Source organism: Vitis riparia, chromosome 19 (genome assembly GCF_004353265.1).
Source record: "Vitis riparia cultivar Riparia Gloire de Montpellier isolate 1030 chromosome 19, EGFV_Vit.rip_1.0, whole genome shotgun sequence".
NCBI lineage: Eukaryota > Viridiplantae > Streptophyta > Magnoliopsida > Vitales > Vitaceae > Vitis > Vitis riparia.
Window position 1 is genome coordinate 15,338,200 of NC_048449.1, and position 18,749 is coordinate 15,356,948.

The window sequence follows — 18,749 nt, forward strand, 5'->3', positions numbered from 1 at the left end:
GCGGCGGAAATGGTATAGTTTACTTCTTGATTTTTCTTGCCATACTAATGTGTTTGTCACATGAGTTGTAATTTGCATTTTCTTGTTTGTGGGTTTTTCTACAGCTGGTGAGCGGTATTCGAGGCATGGCTCAACAACGCGATCTTTTTTCGGACCTGCTGTGGACTGCCGATTATATGAAGGCCTTCGTCTCCCAGCGCATGAATAGTGAAGAGGAACTGCGCTTGAGATTGGAGCAGGCCGAAGCCAGCTTATCCGCTGCCCGGAGAGCCTCTGAAGAAAATGTTGAAGCTTTGAAGAAGTCCCAGGACGACAATGAGGCTCTTCGGATAGAACTAGCTAAGGCGAAGAGTTGGGAGGAATCTATAGAAGCCCGCCTGAGCGAGGCGGTGGACGAGACGGCCCAACTAAGGGTGGATGTGAGATAACTCCGGACAGAGGTGTCAATTGAGAAAAAGCAGAGAGAGGACTTGCAGTCGCGCTTATCATCACAAAAAGAAGAGTTGGAGGCTGAGTTTGCTGCGCAAAGGGAGGAACTTGAAGCGGATTACCAGAAGCAGGTAGACGAAATGTATTTCTTCGGCTACCGTTGCTGCATGAAGAAGCATGGTATCAAACGGGACGTCCCTTCGATTCCCCCGGGTGAGGAGGACAAGCTGCGCGACAAGCCTTCCCAATGAGAGCTTTTCTTTTTTGTAATTTTTACTGCTATTTTCTCCCTGTATTAGTAGTCCGGAGAGTCTCTTTGTATACAATTTTACAAGTATTAATAAAACATACTCATTCAGATTGTACTTCTATCTTTCTTTCATTGGTAATATTGCTTTAGATTAGATACATTCCATGGTCGAAGCAATGGGGTTCCGTTTAGCTTTTGTAGATGATAGGCTCCACTTTCACTTGTCTTGGACACTATATAGGGGCCTTCCCAATTGGTTTGGAACTTTCCTGCTCCTGTCTCAACAGTATTTTCAAAAACCTTTCTAAGGACCAGTGTTCCACTTTTGAAACTCCTGGGCCTTGCCTTGCAATTGTAATGAGCGGCTGCTCTTTGTTGATAATCAGTCATTCGGATGGATGCGGTCTCTCTTGTTTCGTCTGCCCAGTCCAAATTTCTCCCTAATTCTGCATTCGCATCATCCTGCTGTCTTGCCTCGGTCCAGATAGTGGGTAGCCCTATTTCAGTAGGAATGACTGCGTCCATACCGTATGCGAGGGCGAAGGGAGTGTTTCCTGTCGGACGTCCGGGTGTGGTTCGATAAGCCCACAGGACGCCGGGTAGCTCCTCCACCCACTTTCCTTTGGCTTGCTCGAGCCTCTTCTTTAAGGCAATTATTAGGGTCTTGTTTGTGGCCTCTGCTTGCCCATTGCTTTGAAGATAACGCAGTGTGGAGTATGAATTCCGGATGTTTAGTTCCGAACAGAAATTCCGGAAAGTTTTGCTATCAAACTGTGGACCGTTGTCGGCTATAATGGTTTAGGGGATTCCGAAGCGGCAGATAATGTTCTTCCATACGAACTTGGTGACATCTTTGTCTTTGATGGTGGCGTAGACTTCAGCTTCCACCCATTTATTGAAGTAATCCATGGCGACGAGCAGGAACTTCTTCTGGGCGGCTGCGGCTGGTAGAGGTCCTACTATGTCCATACCCCACTGCGCGAAGGGCCAGGGGCCTAAAATTGGTTTCAACGTCTCCGACGGCACATGTGGTATGGGGGCATGCCTTTGACATTTGTCACATTTTTTGACATAGGATGTCGCATCCTTTTTCATCATGGGCCAGTAATACCCTTGCGAATGGGCCCTGTGCGCCAGAGATTGACCGCCGGAATGGTTCCCACATACCCCCTCATGCAACTCAGTTAATACATACAGGGCCTCTGAGTGGTTTAGGCACCTGAGATAGGGACCTGTAAAGGATCTTTTGTATAGGTGCCCCCCGATCAGGGTGAAACGGGCAGCTTGTACCCGGGTCTTGTGTGCCTGCTTGGGTTCTTCGGGTAGAGTGCCTGTCCGGAGATATTCTATAATGACTTCCATCCAGCCTTTGTCGTCTGCTTGGTTTGCCTCAATGGTATTGCAAGTGGAGGCTTCCGCGATGGAAGGGTTGGCTTGCACATGTATAGGCAACAATATGGCTTCTTTGATGGGGAGGGAAGCAACTATGCCTGCCAGGGCGTCGGCACGTCCATTTTCAGTTCGTTTAATTTTTTCGATCATCCATTCGGTGAACCATTGTAAGGTGTCCCTTACTTTAGTCAGATATCGCGCCATGTGCGCATCCTTAGCTTCGTATTCCTTCTGGACGTGCCTTACCACGAGTTGGGAATCACTATAGACCCGGAGCCTAGAGACGGATAGAGCCAAGGCAAAGTCCAATCCAAATAGGATGGCCTCATACTCCGCTTCATTGTTAGAGGCGGGGAACCCCAGTCGGATGGCTTGCTCCAGATGTTCTCCTGTTGGGGATTGTAGCAGGAGCCCTACTCCGGATCCTGATGACCAAGAGGCTCCATCAACCCGCAAAGTCCACCACTCTTTCTCACTTGGTTCCTTGCACTGGATAGGCTTTCGGGAGTACTCCAGCAAAAAAGTCAGCCATCACTTGGCCTTTCATGGACAACTTGGGTTGGAACTCGATTCCAAATTCGCTCAACTCTATGGCCCATTGAAGCATTCTTCCGGTTAGGTCCGGCTTGTGCAGTATGTTGCGAAGGGGCTGGTCAGTTAGCACGACCACCAGGTGGGCTTGGAAGTAAGGGCGGAGCTTCTGGGCGACACTTCGAAGAGCCAAGGTCGTTAGCTCCACCTTTGAATACCTTGTTTCTACGTATGTCGACGCTCTGCTGACGTAGTAAATAGGTTTATGCTCCTTTGGTGAGGGGCAGCGGAATAGAACAGCGCTAATTGCCCACTCCGATACAGCCAGGTACATATATAATTTTTCTCTAGGGAGGAGGCTGCTTAGGATGGGCGGTTGCATAAGGCAATGCTTCATTTTTTTGAAAGCGCTCTGACAGCTGTCCGTCCATTTGCTCGCTCCAGCTTTTCGTATTGCCAAGAAGAAGGGTCGTAGTTCATCAGTGAAGTTGGCTATAAAGCATCCTAGCGCGACAAGCTTGCCCGTGAGGCGCTGTAATTCCTTTTTGCTCCTGGGGGTGGTGTTTCCATGACTGCCTTAACTTGATCCGGGCTAACCTCTATCCCCCTTTGGCTGACCATAAATCCCAGGAATTTGCCAGCACTTACGCCAAAAGCGCATTTAGAAGGATTCAACTTCATGCCATACTTCCTTAAGAGGTGGAAGACTTCTTGCAAGTTGAGGGTATGTTCTTCTCGGGTTTTACTTTTGACCACGATGTCATCAATATATACCTCCACTGTGCGGCCAACCAGAGGTTTGAAGATCTTCGTCATCAGTCTCTGATAAGTGGCGCCAGCGTTTTTGAGTCCAAACGGCATGACTTTGTAACAGTAAAGACCGTGTGGCGTTATGAAGGCTGTCTTTTCCTCGTCAGTTGGGGACATGGGGATTTGGTGGTATCCGGAGAAGGCGTCCAAGAATGAGAGCATCCCTTGCCCAATAGTGGAATCCACAATTTGATCTATCCGTGGCAGAGGGAAACTGTCTTTTGGGCATGCATTATTGAGGTTGGTGTAATCGACGCACACCCTCCATTTGCCTTCCTTTTTGGGTACCACCACTACATTTGCCAACCAGTCCGGATGCTCTACCTCTCTGATGAATCCGGCTTGCAACAATTTGTCAATCTCATCCCGGATAATCTTTTGCCTGTCCGAGTGAAAACGTCTAACCCTCTGTCAGACGGGTCTTGCTGTTGGCAAGACGTTAAGCCTATGAGAGACGATGGAGGGATGAATTCCCTTCATATCAGAATGCGCCCATGCGAAAACATCATGGTTATGTCGGAGGGCGTCTTGGATGTTCCGGGTCTCCTCTGGCGTCAAGAGGGAACTGATATATGTAAGGTGAGTACCTTCTTCCGAAATTTGGATTGTGTGCAAGGGATCCGCTACCGGGGGATCTTTGTCTGCCGGACACGATGATTGCTATTGGTCAAGTGCATGGGTGGACTCAGGGAGGGGTTTATCCTCCTAACTGGTCCCTGCTTCTCGTGCTATCTGGTAGCATTGGCGAGCTACTAACTGGCTGCCGTATAGGTCGATTTATCCATCCTTGGTAAGAAAGCTTACCATTTGATGATACATAGAGGGGATGGCTTTCATGTAGTGCAGCCATGTGCGCCCCAAGATGACATTGAAAGGTGATAAATCTTGTACCACCGAAAATTGTACGTTGAGAGTGACTGGGCCAACTTGGACCGACAGTACAATATCTCCCAAGGAAGTAGTTGACGCCCCATTGAATCAGGACAAGATTCGCCAGGGTTTTCGAGGCCTGTGAGATTGCGTCCCATGTGGCTAATGACCGATGCTTGTACAAGATCAGCCGAGCTGCCCGGGTCACTAGGATGCATCTCACGTCAAAGTCTCCTATCTTCAGGGACAGAGTGAGGGCCTCGCGGTGTGGCTGCAATATCCGTGTGGGGTCTATTGGTGGGAAAATGATTGTCCCATCTATGAGGCGAGGGCCCCCCCCCCAGTTATCCCAGGCCGGATGGAATTGATACGCTCACGCACTAATGCTGCCCGCAACAATCTCTGTCTTTTTCGTTTGGAGTCGTGTTCCTCGTCCGATGGGCCTTCGTTGATATAATTTATAATGGCTTTGGGGGCAGTTGGAGCCTGAGGGTTCCAGAGTTGTGATTTCGGGAAGCGTCTCTACCTCTGGCATCTGAGCGGAGGTATTGCTTCAAATGTCCCACCTTTATGAGTCTTTCGACCAAATAATGAAGACTCCTGCACGTCTCCGTTGTGTGACCATAGTCCTTATGGTAGACACATTTTTTACTATGATCCCTTTTGCATGGGTCCGTTCCGAGGAGTCTAGGTCACCTGAAGTCGGACATGTCTTGGATCATAGGGAGAAGATTCTCATAGGATATGGAAAGGGGTGTGAGGGGCGGCATTTTCGGGTGACTTAGCCCTTCCTACCTTCGATCGGATGGCCTTGGCTGGTCCGGAAGTTTGGCACTTCTTTCCACACCATTTCTGGATGCCTGTCCGGCAACCAAGATTTGCTGGGTGGCTGCTCACACGTCATTTTCGAGCATTGAGTATTTGCTCGCACGCCGGAACAAGTCGTCCATCGTCGTAGGAGGCTTCTTAGCGAGTGATTCAAAAAATGGGGTGCCTGGACAGATGCTTCGCTTGAAGATCTGCAGAACAACATCCATGCTGTAGGCCTCTACCTGTAGCACGACCTGACCAAACCGCTTCACGAACTCCCTCAAGGACTCGTTATCCTGCATTTTTATGTTTTGCAGAGTGCTGATGTTCTGTTTATGCCGAGCGGAGCATAAGTATTGTCCTACGAAGGCTTCAGACAGGTCCCTAAAATTATCAACAGAGTTGGGAGATAGGCGGTGAAACCATGAGAGGGCCTGCCCTTGTAGGCTGGCGGGGAATACTTTGCATAGCAACGTATCGTTTCCTATATCGAGGGTCATGAGTTGTCGATAATGCATGATATGGTCGAAAGGGTCGCTGGACCCATCGTACATGGAGAATTTGGGTACGAGGAATCCCCTTGGGGGCTCGTAATGAACGATATGAGAGCAAAAAGGCGTGGAGAGCATGTCGTCCAGCCTTTTGCTGATGGAGCCAATGGGTGGCTCGTTTGGGAGGTTTCTCCCAACTTGTCATACTGCTTGGTACGGGGGAACGTTTTGCACCATAGGGGTGACCATGGGTCACGGTGCGGGAGAACGTTCTGCACCTAGGAGTGACCATAGGGTCAAGGTGCGCTCCCCAGGTTGTGGCTACTAGCGGCCTTGGCCTCCCAGGCTCCTGTGGGCCTAGTCTCACGCGCATTGATTCTGACAACTGGGGTTTTTTGTCGCGTTGTCTTTTTGCTGAAAGATGAGTAAAGTCTGAGCTTTCCTCATGGGGAGCTCGATGCATGGGCGTGTGTGGCTCATGTGGCCTAGCGCTGCATGTTTCAGGGATTGCTCCTGCTGTCCCAGGGTATATTGACTCTGGGTCAGGCCTTGAGTTTGCTACCTGGCCTCTTGAACGCTGTCGACGGGGAGGCCCCGTTGATGAAGCCTGGATGCGCAATACCGCGTTTTCTTCTCTTAATCTTATTGTCTCCTGGAGGAGAGCTTGCAGTTGTCGCTTGCTTTTCAACTATCTTATCTCAATGGCTTGGCGACATTCAGAATTATCTTCCTCTCCCCTAGCAGATGAGCGGCTTCTGGAAGGTGTGGCCATCTTTGCCGGTGACTGAATCAGCGAACTTCCCACAGATGGCGCCAATGTTGAGGCCTCGCGTCCCAGTGATCCACGTAGCTGCCAAATGGACGCACGCTCTCAACCAAGATTGAGTTCTGGTTCAGTTGTCCCTACAAAAGCTGTCTAGACAGAGTGTCCAGACACACCCTTTGATGGTTTTGTCAGCCATGTATAGAGAGATTAATCAATTGGTATTTTATTAGGTATAGCAAACTTACCTTCTTTCTTGTGTGAAGGTCCATATATATAGTGTCAGAAGCTCTGCCTTCCTCTTTAATGGTGGGAAGACTTTTTGGCTCGTCATGATGCCTCTAGGTGGTGGCAGGGTCATCATCACCCTACGGGCGCCTGTTAGAGATCGTGGGAAGTGACTTGCCATCATTCCTGTCCTTTCGCTCTGTAGGCGGCGGAATGTGGGCTATGGCAGGCTGTCGGAATGATGTAGTAAGACATGCTTTACTTCAGTCAACGATCCGAACAAACATATCCGGATAGGATATGTCGGTCGTCCGGATGTGATATGGCGGTCGTCCAAATATGATGTTTGCGAGTGTCGTGTGCCTCTCCCTGAGGGAGTCTGGATAGGGGAAGCGCACCACGTGTCCTCTTGGGTAAATCCGGATGGAGCTGATCCGAATAGGAATGTGTGCCACGTGTCATCAGGGGGAGGGGTCCCTACAATATTGAAATTAATTAGTTGTAAGATGCATTTCTTCAAACAAAAGGAGCCCAATAATTGGACGAGTAGAGGTGAAACAGAGGTATTATGATATTCATATTGAAATCAACAAAAATGCAACAATTGATATTCACATTGAAATTTGAAAGCAAATAACCTTAACTTAACCAAACAAAAATTAAAAATACCTCAAAAATGATGAAAAAAAAAACATTAAATCTTTGGATTTGAATAAAATCCAAGTGAACAATCAATGGAGGCTAGCAAATAAAAAAAATAAAAATAAAAGAATAAGAGATAGATTGACCTCCGTAATTGTCGATTGAGGTTAGAAATCAAATCATTTGATGTCGGAGTGGTGGAGCTTGCTCATGTTTGGTTGTTGGTAAATTGCAAGAAAAGGGAAATGGGTAGGGTCCATGTTCTTGGTTTTCTGGATTTGTTTTTTGCCCTCATAACCCTCTTTATTTGTTGTGATATCCTCATTTTAGCATTATTCAATCAAATTTATTTATTTTATTGTATAGTATTTTCTTTTATGTTTTTATTATGACTTCTTAATTTGTTTGACTAATTTTGTTTATTGAATTTTCTAATCATTCTAATAATAAGAAAAATTATTTATTATTCATTTATAAAATTTAAAATTGATTTTTCAAAAAATAAAATAAAAATCTATGCATCTAATTCAATGTGACATGCTATATGCCATGCTTATATTTTATTTTTAAAATAAATAATATATATATCTAACTAATATATAATAAATAAATTTAAATTTATTTATTTATGATATTAAAATTATTTATTTTTTACCATGTTGAATTTAAATTTATAAATATAAAAATTATTCATTTTTTACCATATTGAATTTAAAATTATAAAATATAAATTCATTAAAAAATATATGTTAAATATTTATCTAGTAAAAATCATTTGCCATAAATAAAAATTTATGACAAGATTTTATAGAAACTATTTGCCATAGATTGATATTGTAATTAAATTTAATTTTTATTATGAATATAAGATTTACACTAAAATATTATAAATTGTTTTTTTTTTTTTTGGTCACAAATACATTATACGGTTAAAGATGATTTTTTACTATAAATAAAAATTTTATCCCTAAAAAACCTTTTTTATCATACAAAAATTATTACAAAAATATATTTTTTTAATTTTTTTTCCATAAAATAAATTCATGCCATAATAATAATAATAATAATAATAATAATAATAATAATAAAACGAGAATTTTCGTAGTTAATCATTGAGAAGTTAAAAAGACTATTGACTTTAAAACGATCACACGTGTCTTTATCGTGAGGAAATAAAAGTGTCTTATAGAGTCGGCTTAATCCGATAGGATAAGAAATGGTGGGGCAATTCACAGAGCACTCCTGGAACTCTCTTCCAAACTGGAAATGAAGCTTAGCTCAGTTGCAATTTCCTTTGCTTTTATTACTCTTCTAGTATATGCATGGAGATTATTGAATTGGGTGTGGTTGAGACCAAAGAAGCTAGAAAGGTGTCTTAGGCAGCAAGGTCTGACGGGAAATTCCTACAGATTGTTACATGGGGATTTTAGAGAGATGTTAAGGATGATCAGCGAAGCAAATTCAAGACCCATCAGCTTATCCGATGATATTGTGCAGCGAGTTCTCCCCTTCCATTATCATTCCATCAAGAAATATGGTACTATAGCCGGTTTTCTGATTTTTTTTATTTTTTATTTCCCTAATTATCTTTCCTGTCGTTCCTGCCGTTCCTGCCGTTTCTTCTATTGATTTCTTCTTCTTCTTCTTAGATATCAATTGGAGCTCTTTCTTGATACACATGAAAGAGTTGCGTAAATGCCATATCTTTTAGGTTTAGAAAGGATAGAAAAACGAAAGCTTGTCATTCCTTTGTGATTTTTTTTCCCCTAATTGTCTTTCCTGAACCCTAATGATCTTTCCTGCCGTTTCTTCTTCTTCTTCTTCTTCTTTTTAATTAATTTTCTGAAAGAATTTACAGCTCAATGAAATTTCAATGGTACCCCTAAAATTTTTCCTTAATTATCTTTTCACATCTTTTCAAATTTTGCATGAACTTTTGACTTTTCATAGTTAAACCAATGTTGAATTGCATATAGATAGCAATTGGAGCTCTTTCTTGATGCATATGCAAGAGTGGCGTAAATGGCATATCCACAAGCTCAAACTTATGGCAGCTTAAACCATTCAAATATTAGAAACTTTCTTGTGAGCTCCTCAAAGTTGAATGGTATATAAAAGATCATTACCAGAATATTTATCATTATACATTTACTCTCATATTTACTATATAAAATTTTAATATTTGAAACACAAATTTGTTGAAGCGATGTGATGCAAATGTGACTGAGAAAAGATAGTAATTGAGAACATATTTAAATGTTAATTTCATTTCCTTCCCTTCAGTTTCGGTAAAATACATCTATTCAATATTAGTCTTAAATCTTACCCTTCTTCATTGTTATTTTCTTTCACCTCCATTTGGTATACCAAACATACCCTTAACTAACCTGGTTTAGTTATTTCACATCAAGGCTGCAACCAAAGAATCTAGGGGATTTTGGGAAGTAAAAATTGAATTTGGGCTAGCTTCGAACATAGTAACTACTTAGTTGTTTGAGCATGCCATATGGTATTGGCCGGAAGTGATTTGAACATGTTATATGGTAATGGTATTCTCTAGGCTGCAGCTGCTAGTGCCTCTTATTGAGAACCATTAAGAAACTTTACTTTAGCTTTACGAGTCTATTAACTGTTGGTTCCTGCTCAACACGTACCCTCTGGGCAGCTACTCCAGCCCCTCTGCTCTCCTATATTCTGTTAAAAAAAGGCATGTCTGGATGTGTTTCGGACAGACCTCTCTAATGGCCAAGTTAGCTTAAAGGATTTTTACTGAATGAATTTTTGGGGAAGAAGTTACGCATCTCTAATTCTTGTTCCTCTGCTGTTATATAGGCTTTGACTTTGTAACCTCCTTTTTGCTATTATGACCTCTTTTTATGTTTGCATTTAATCTCGTAGCATTGACCGATGGCGCATAAATCGCAAATTCTGCAATTGTGGCTTCTGTAGCCTTTCTTATAATTTGGATATGCTATTTTGTGGTCAATCTATTAGGAATATGGCCACATAGTTATGGTTCATTTACATTTTCATCTAACCTTGAATTGAGGAAAGCACTGATGACTACAGACACAAGGTAGTGTATATATATAAACTTTGTGTAAGCTGGGGAAAACCAGAACCATTTGAATTAAGTAGTGCAGTGATTCAAATGGTATGGTCGGATGGCACATAACAGACATCCATTTATGGTGTCTAACTACCCGGATAGCTTTGGTTAGATGGGAGCATCCAGGTTGACACTACTTGGGATGGGTTGCCTACCCGGCTACACCCGGATGCCCACATTAACTACATCTGTTTTATCTTTTTCACATATTTAAGGATTCTTTAATCAGAGGGCCTTGACTAGCCGGGTCCTTTAGATCCTCTTGTAACATTTCTATATCCAACAATGGCCATTGCAGGTAAAAATTATTTTATATGGATGGGCCCAAAACCAGTAGTAAACATTATGGACCCTGAGCTGATAAGGGATGTTTTCTTGAAGTACAATGCCTTTCGCAAACCACCTCCGCACCCGCTTGGCAAGCTGCTGGCTACTGGTCTTGTTACATTGGAAGGTGAACAATGGACTAAACGTAGAAAGATCATAAACCCAGCTTTCCATCTAGAAAAGTTGAAGGTAATTTTATGATGCTAATTTTCCAACCAAAAACGTGACCCTAATTCCCTTTCTTTCTTTATGTTTTTAGAAATTGTGAGAGCAGAATAATGGTTACATATTTACAAACGATATTTCCTCTGGGATTGAATTATATTTCCTTTATAAATACATTGAAGGATGGATATGATTAACTTTTTGAGGCACTATTTTTTTGGTTATGCAGCCATACCTCAACTTGTTGTCTGGTTTCCCTGCATAGCCCTCTTCTAATAGGAAAGAAAATAACTTTTTAATGTTCTTCATAATTTTAATAAAGATATTACAATTTTACTGCCTCTGGAAATCTTTTTTCTTATGCATGAGAACTTCTGTGCATGTACATTTTTTGAAGTTAATAAGTTCTCCAGACAATAACCCAATGTGCAAATGTGAGGACTGACTATTCTTCATTCCACCTCTGCTCTGTCACTCTCTAAATCCTAATCAAATCAAAATTTCTTTTCTAAGTTTATTGAAATTTATGTCGCAGTAAACCTGGTCAATCATTTTAAGCCAATTTAGAAACTCCAATGTTTAATAATATGCCATGTACCTTGAAATCAGATTCTGGGCTTTTAAATTTATTAATTATGTTTGGATTTGAATTTGTTATAGCACATGGTACCTGCATTCCAATTGAGTTGTAGTGACATGGTAAATAAATGGGAGAAGAAGCTCTCCAAGGACGGCTCATGTGAATTGGACATTTGGCCCGATCTTGAAAATTTGGCAGGAGATGCGATTTCTAGAACAGCATTTGGTAGTAGCTATGAGGAAGGAAGAAGGATATTCCAACTCCAGAAAGAGCAAGCACATCTTGCAGTCAAGGTTTTCCGGTCAGTTTATATTCCTGGATGGAGGTAAGCAAAAAATATTTCAAGAAATATGAAGCTCAGTACCATTACCAAATTTCACACACATTGTTAGATGCTAACTTCCATGGTACCCAAAAAAAAAAAAAAATCAATTAATGTCTGGATAGTTTCATCTTTGAAACACCTAGATATTCTGAAAAATTGAACAAGTAAAAAGTCATTGATGAAAATGCATTAGTTGCTTCCTGTATTTCATTGATCTTCATTCCCTAGGATTACTTCCAAGCAGGTTTGTTCCAACAAAGACAAACAAGAGAATGAGGCAAATTAGCAATGAAGTCCATGCATTGTTAAAAGGCATCATCGAGAGAAGAGAGAGGGCAATGAAGGTTGGTGAAACTGCTAATGATGATTTATTAAGTCTACTAATGGAATCCAACTTCAGAGAAATGCAAGAACATGATGAGAGGAAGAATGTTGGAATGAGCGTCAAAGATGTCATTGAGGAGTGTAAGCTATTCTACTTTGCTGGCCAAGAGACTACCTCGGATTTACTTTTGTGGACAATGGTTCTATTAAGCAAGCATTCAAACTGGCAAGCTCGTGCAAGAGAAGAGGTTTTACAAGTTTTTGGCAATAAAAAACCAGATGGCGATGGCTTAAATCACCTCAAAATTGTGAGTATCAATCCAATATATATTCAGTTTAGTAACTCTCGTTGAAAATAATATATTACTTCTTTTTTTTCTCTTTTTTTTTTCTTTCAATCTTGAGGCAAAATATGTTTTGTTTCTGTATCTTTCTTGCTTTAATTGAAAGCTATATGCAAATACTTGGTATCCCCACTGGAATTTTTCTTTCCTTATCTTAGTGCACACTGCATCAGCACTGGCAAAAAAGAGGTGGACTTTACTGAAAAAGAAGAGGCAGGCTCTTCTTTTCCATGTATGAGATCTTTATTTGGTGGTTAGGTTGTTTTAAGTAAAAGAGACTTCACACAACTTTCTATTCATGTTCTATATCTTTATACAACCCGAGAGGCCTAATTTTAGGCATTCAAAAATATGTAACAGAAAAGTAAATTTATAATCACAATTAAAAGCAATATTTACAAAGATAGGAAACTGATCCTATAATCATGGAAGGCACAAAATCTGGTAATGTTCATGGTGACAACTAGACTTGAGTTGGCACTTGTTTGAAATTATCAGTTTCCTTGATACGTCCCCGCAAGAACGGGCTACCATCGGATAGTCCGATCTTGTCTCGTAGATAGTCTGTCCTTTTTCTGGAAAGTGGCTTTGTGAGTAAATCAGCGAGCTGGTCATTAGAGAGAACATGCCGAACATTAAGAAATTTTTTTTCAACCAAATCTAGCACGAAGTGAATGTCTATCTGGATATGCTTCATCCTTGAATGTTGGACAGGATTAAAACTCAACTGGGTTGCACCCAAATTATCACACAAGAGTATAGGTGGCTGTGGTAATGTAAACTTCATTTCTTGGAATAGAGATAGCAGCCACATGGACTCTACTGCAGCCGTTGCTAAAGCCCTATACTCAACTTCAGTTAATGACCGTGCAATTGCATGTTGCTTTTTAGAGCTCCATGAAATGGGTGTGTGACCAAGGAAGAGGACATAAGATGAAGTTGATTTTCTATCATCCAAGCTGCCAGCCCAATCAGCATCTGAGAAGCATGTGAATGTTGGGCTTGAGGTTTTTCTGATATTAATGCCATGAAAAACGGTGTTCTTCAAGTATCGCAGCAGTCTTTTAGTTGCTGTCTAGTGAGTTTGTGTGGGGCAATGCATAAACTGTGAGAGTTTGTTGACAACAAAGCTCATATCAGGTTGAGTTAAGGACAAGTATTGCAATGCTCCAACCACTCTACGATATTCGATTGAATCAACGGATGGCGAACCATCTGCCAATTGTAGAGAAACTGACGTAGAGAGAGGAGTTGTGACATCCTTAGCTCCATCCATACTTGTCTTGGCAAGGATATCTCGGATATACTTATGCTGAGTTAGAAACAAGTCGTCTTTGGTAGGAATGACCTCAACATTGAGGAAAAAATGTAAGGACCCCATGTCTTTGATGGAGAATTTTTGTCCAAGTTGATCAATAATGCTTGCAACAAAAGTTGAATTGTTGCCAGTGAGAATCAAATCATTGACATAAACTAAGCAATAGGCAAGTATGGAGCCATCATGAAACACAAATAGAGAAAATTTAGATTTAGCATTGATGAAACCAAATTCTAACAGTGCCTGTTTGAGAGCAGAGTACCAACCACAAGGTGCTTGTTTTAGTCCATAGATTGCCTTTGTAAGGTAGTAAACATGATATGGTTTTTCCGGACTCCTGAAGCCAGGTGGTTGCTTCATATACACTTTTTTTGTGAGATGCCCTTGAAGAAAGGCATTATTGACATCTAATTGCCTTAGAGACCAATCTTGCATAACAACAAAAGTTAGGACAGTGTGTATTGTGACCGGTTTGACGACAGGACTAAATGTTTCTTTGTAATCTAGTCCTGGTCTCTGATTGAATCCTTTGGCCACAAGTTTGGCCTCGAACCGATCAACAGATCCATCAACATGTCTCTTAATCTGAAACACCCACTTACAGTCAACAATATTACAATTATTTGGAGGTGGTACAAATTGCCATGTATTGTAACGCATTAACGCAGTCAATTTAGAAGACATGGCATCACGCCATCGGGAATCAGTGAGTGCTACAGTAACACTAGTGGGTTCCAAGGAGGATGGAAGAGGGTGTTTAGTGACAAGAAACAATTTTTTTGGCTTATAGATATCATTCATGGATCGGGTAGTCATTCGGTGGGTGCGCACTTCATTATTAGAGACAACAGGGTCATGCACTTCTACTGAAGGGAGTGGGCTCGAAATCAAGGGAGAAGAAGAGAGAGTACTTACCTAGAGAGGAGTTGGTGCAAGCGATGACCCATTCTCAAGTGTAAGACTTCAGTACCCATGTTCGGAGATTCAGTAGTGTCGCGTGGAACCAAGAGGAGTTGCGGCAACGAGATCATGACAGATGGGTCTTTGGCAGTAGATGAAGGAGAGTTGGGATTTTTAGGTTTTGAAAAAGGGAAAGTCCCTTCGTGAAATATGACATGCCGAGAAGTGAAAAGCTTTCGGGTAGTGGGCTCAAAACATAGATATGCGTTTTGGGAGAGGCTGTAACCCACGAATGTGCATGGTTGGGCCTTGGGCTCAAGTTTGTGTTTATTATAAGGCCTAGTTAATGGATAACATAGGCAACCAAATTGTTTGAGCTTGAGATAATTTGTCATTTGTTTGAACAATTTTTCAAACGAAGATTTATTGTTCAAAGTCAAGGTGGGCATTCAATTTATAAGATAGACAACAGTTTGAAACACATATGGCCAATATGAGAGAGACATGTGAGCATCCGTGAGTAAGGTGAGACCAGTCTCAACTAGATGGCAATGTCGTCTTTTAGACATACCATTTTGTTGTGGAGTGTGTGGAGCGGTTGTGTAATGACTAATCCCATGATCGGAAAGATAGGATTTGAGGCCAATATATTCCCCACCATTATCGGAGTAGAGACTTTTTATTTTTGTGTTAAACTTATTTTCCACAAGATTTCGGAATTGCGGAAAAATTGTTTGAACATTTGATTTATGAGTCGTGGGATAGAGCTAAATGTACTTGGTATAGTGGTCAACAAAAATAACATAATATTTTGAACCATCAATACCAATATCATGAGATGGACCCCAAACATCTGTGTAAATCAATTCCATGGGATCAGTGCTAGTAAGACCATGAGTATTAAAAGTTTGGCGATGAGCTTTATTTTGAGAACATGAAGTACAAAGAGATAAATGGCCATTTTTATTGGTGGGTAAAGAAAAAACATGAATTAAATGGTTGACCCATTTTTACGATGGATGACCAAGTCGTTTGTGCCATCCATCGGGTGTAGTACATTCATGAACATAGGCAACGACATTTTTGGAGCTTGGTGGTAGATGCTCCGGAAGTGGGTACACTCCATCTTCACATTCGCCTTTGAGTAGTATCGCCCTCGTGATCCGATCCTTCACCAAAAAATAAGTAGGATGAAGCCAAGGTAAATATTATTATGCTTGGTAAAGTAGTGAACAGAAATAAGATTTTTTTTGAATTGTGGGAACACAAAGGGTATCATGTAAATGAAAGACACGATTAGACGATGCAAGAGATAATGAACCAATATGAGACACAGGCAAACCTGATCCATCACCAATTACCACCTCATCGGTACCATCGTATTTAGAATTAATCGACAGATTAGAGAGGCCGGTTATCATATTGTGATATGCCGCCGAGTCAACTAGCCACTTGTGATTTTTTTCCTTGGGAGGATGCTGCACAATTTGCAGTGAAGTCAGCGGAAGACATTTTTGGGCAATTTTTGGCCGTATAGCCCATTTGATCACCCATTGGCATTTCAGTTTAAATTTCCTATGACCCGAATTGGAGGGCCCATTTTTGTGATGCTCATTGTTGTTGCGAGTCTTGTTGGAGGAAGACTTAGGGCTCGGTTTATGTTGTCCAGAAGCACCTCCTTGTCGATGAGAGTAATCAGCGGTGGGAACAAATGTTGCTGCCGATTGATTTTCCAGCCGTTGGAGGTAACTCTCATGACCTACAAGAAGACCATGAATTTCCTCAAATTTCAGAGAAGTCTCACGAGCACGAATGGGTGTCGCAATTTCTCTAAATTCAGGACCCAATTCATTGAGAATGTAGAGGGTTAAATCATCATCCGAAACCGGATGATCAATGATTGCAAGTTCATCGGCAATCACTTTGATTCCATGAAGGAACTCAGTGATAGTGCGAGTTCCACGAGTGCTCAAGGTCAAATCTTCCTTGAGCTGCATCACATGCGTCCGTGATTTTCCCACATATAAACGGTTAAGTGTTGTCCAAGCCTTATGGGATGTTTTGTAGGTAGTAAGAAGAGGGGTAATAGTGGTGGAGGTGGAAGCCAGGATGGCATGGAGGATAAGTTTATCTTGGCGAACCCAGTGGGAGTTCGCGGCTTTGGAGGCAGCGGAATTTGTTGCATCAATGGCAGGACATTTTTTTACACTCGTGACAAAGTCAATGAGATCATAGCCAATGAGCAAGGCTTCAAATTGAGCCGTCCACTGAGGGAAGGTAGTGGGGGTGAGTTTTTCGTTGATGGTGGTGGCGGCATTGATGGTGATGATAGGTGAATCAGTGGTAGATGTAGAGATAGCAGCCATGTCGTAGGAAGCAAGAAAGGAAATATACTCGTTAGAGATTTGGCTCTGCTCTGATACCATAAAAAAGAATTTACACAACTTTCTATTCATGTTCTATATCTTTATACAACCCGAGAGCCTAATTTTAGGCATTCAAAAATATGTAACAGAAAAGTAAATTTACAATCACAATTAAAAGCAATATTTACAAAGATAGGAAACTGATCCTATAATCATGGAAGACACAAAATCTGGTAATGTTCATGGTGACAACTAGACTTGAGTTGGCACTTAGTTTGAAATTATCAGTTTCCTTGATATTAAGTGTGTTGAAATCTTTATGCAAAGACTTACAAGACTGAAGATGATCTTGATATTTCCTCTTGTCAAGCGTGTTTTCTTGAAATTTGAACTCCAGGCTGTAGTAAATTTTCAGGGGGTTCTTAGTTTGTATTCACCAGTTACTGTATGGTCCTATATGTACATGAAAGTATATGTCATGCAAAAATTTAAACAATCTCTTTCATAACTATATTTGAAAAATTCTTTCATAGTTTGATGTATGTTTCTTAGTGATTTAATGTATTTCAGTTATGAATTCTCATGATGAAACTATTTTCTATATTGCAGGTTACAATGATTTTTCATGAGGTCCTTAGGTTATATCCACCAGTATCTATGCTCATTCGAACTGTTGTTGCGGATAGCCAAGTGGGAGGATGGTATTTTCCAGATGGGGTGCTTATCACTTTGCCAATCCTCCTAATTCACCACGATCATGAAATTTGGGGAGAAGATGCAAAGGAATTCAACCCGGAGAGATTTTCTGAAGGAGTTTCTAAGGCAACAAAGGGCCAATTTGCCTTTTATCCATTTGGTTATGGTCCTCGGGTGTGCATTGGACAAAATTTTGCAATGATGGAAGCAAAAATGGCTTTGGCAATGATCTTACAGCGTTTCTCATTTGAACTTTCCCCATCTTATGCTCATGCACCTTCTAATATTATAACTATACAACCCCAATATGGTGCACACCTGATTTTACATGGACTTTAGTGTCAGAGTTCCTGGTATCAGTAGCTGTTAATTAGCAAGACCTTTAAACCTAGCTAGTGTCGAATGTAAATTATCCACGCTCCCTTTTCCTTGAAATGTGTCCTCTATATATAAAGCTAATGGATGAATTAAATTCGCTTTTTGTATATGGTTTGTCTTGGATATTGTATCAAGAATTTTGATTGTGTTAAGAATTTGATTGTATCAAAATTAGTGACTGTATTAACTTGTAATTGGCAACATAGAAATCTTACTTACAACAACTGTATTTGGTATCATGACCAACAAGACCATCATTCTCATCCACCAGAATACACCTGAAAAGTTTCATAACAAAGGAAGTGTTACAATTACCAGGAAGAAACAAGGGCTTCTGTGTTGCTAATCTAAGCACCTAATTAATATAGGCTGCGAATAGAAGAAAGGGAAAAATGGCTCCAACTCTACTAAAAGCACCATAACAAAATTAAATTAGAAAGTAAAAAATGAAAATGTATTAATTGTTCCAAGGAATGTACACAGCTCTATTCTATGGAGCTAATCCGGCCTGCCTATGAGCTAGATGTAGTGATGATTTTTTTTTTCTTCTTTTTGCTCTTCCTAGCTTTGTTATTTTCTCTCATTACTAAAGAACTAACTGGAATATGCTTGCCAAGTTGTATTTCACTTATTATATTTGTCTTTTAAATAATTTACATGATGGAAACAACTAAGAAATGCCAAAATGAAGAAAGGCCTTT

General features: G+C 41.0%; 1 protein-coding gene across 2 annotated transcripts; it reads left to right on the plus strand.

The window, feature by feature from the left end:
- Positions 1-8,437: 8,437 nt before the first annotated feature.
- LOC117909278 (cytochrome P450 CYP72A219-like) lies at positions 8,438-18,249 on the plus strand. 2 transcript variants are annotated; one of them, XM_034823237.1, is made up of 5 exons: positions 8,438-8,753; positions 10,624-10,841; positions 11,478-11,722; positions 11,967-12,354; positions 17,584-18,249. In XM_034823237.1, exons 1-5 carry the CDS (start codon positions 8,483-8,485, stop codon positions 18,007-18,009), a joined length of 1,548 nt encoding a protein of 515 aa, XP_034679128.1. In that variant the 5' UTR covers positions 8,438-8,482; the 3' UTR covers positions 18,010-18,249. The 2 variants fall into 2 exon arrangements, with proteins under 2 accessions (XP_034679128.1, XP_034679129.1); XM_034823238.1 differs by lacking the exon at positions 10,624-10,841 and having other exon boundaries at positions 8,605-8,753.
- Positions 18,250-18,749: the final 500 nt, after the last annotated feature.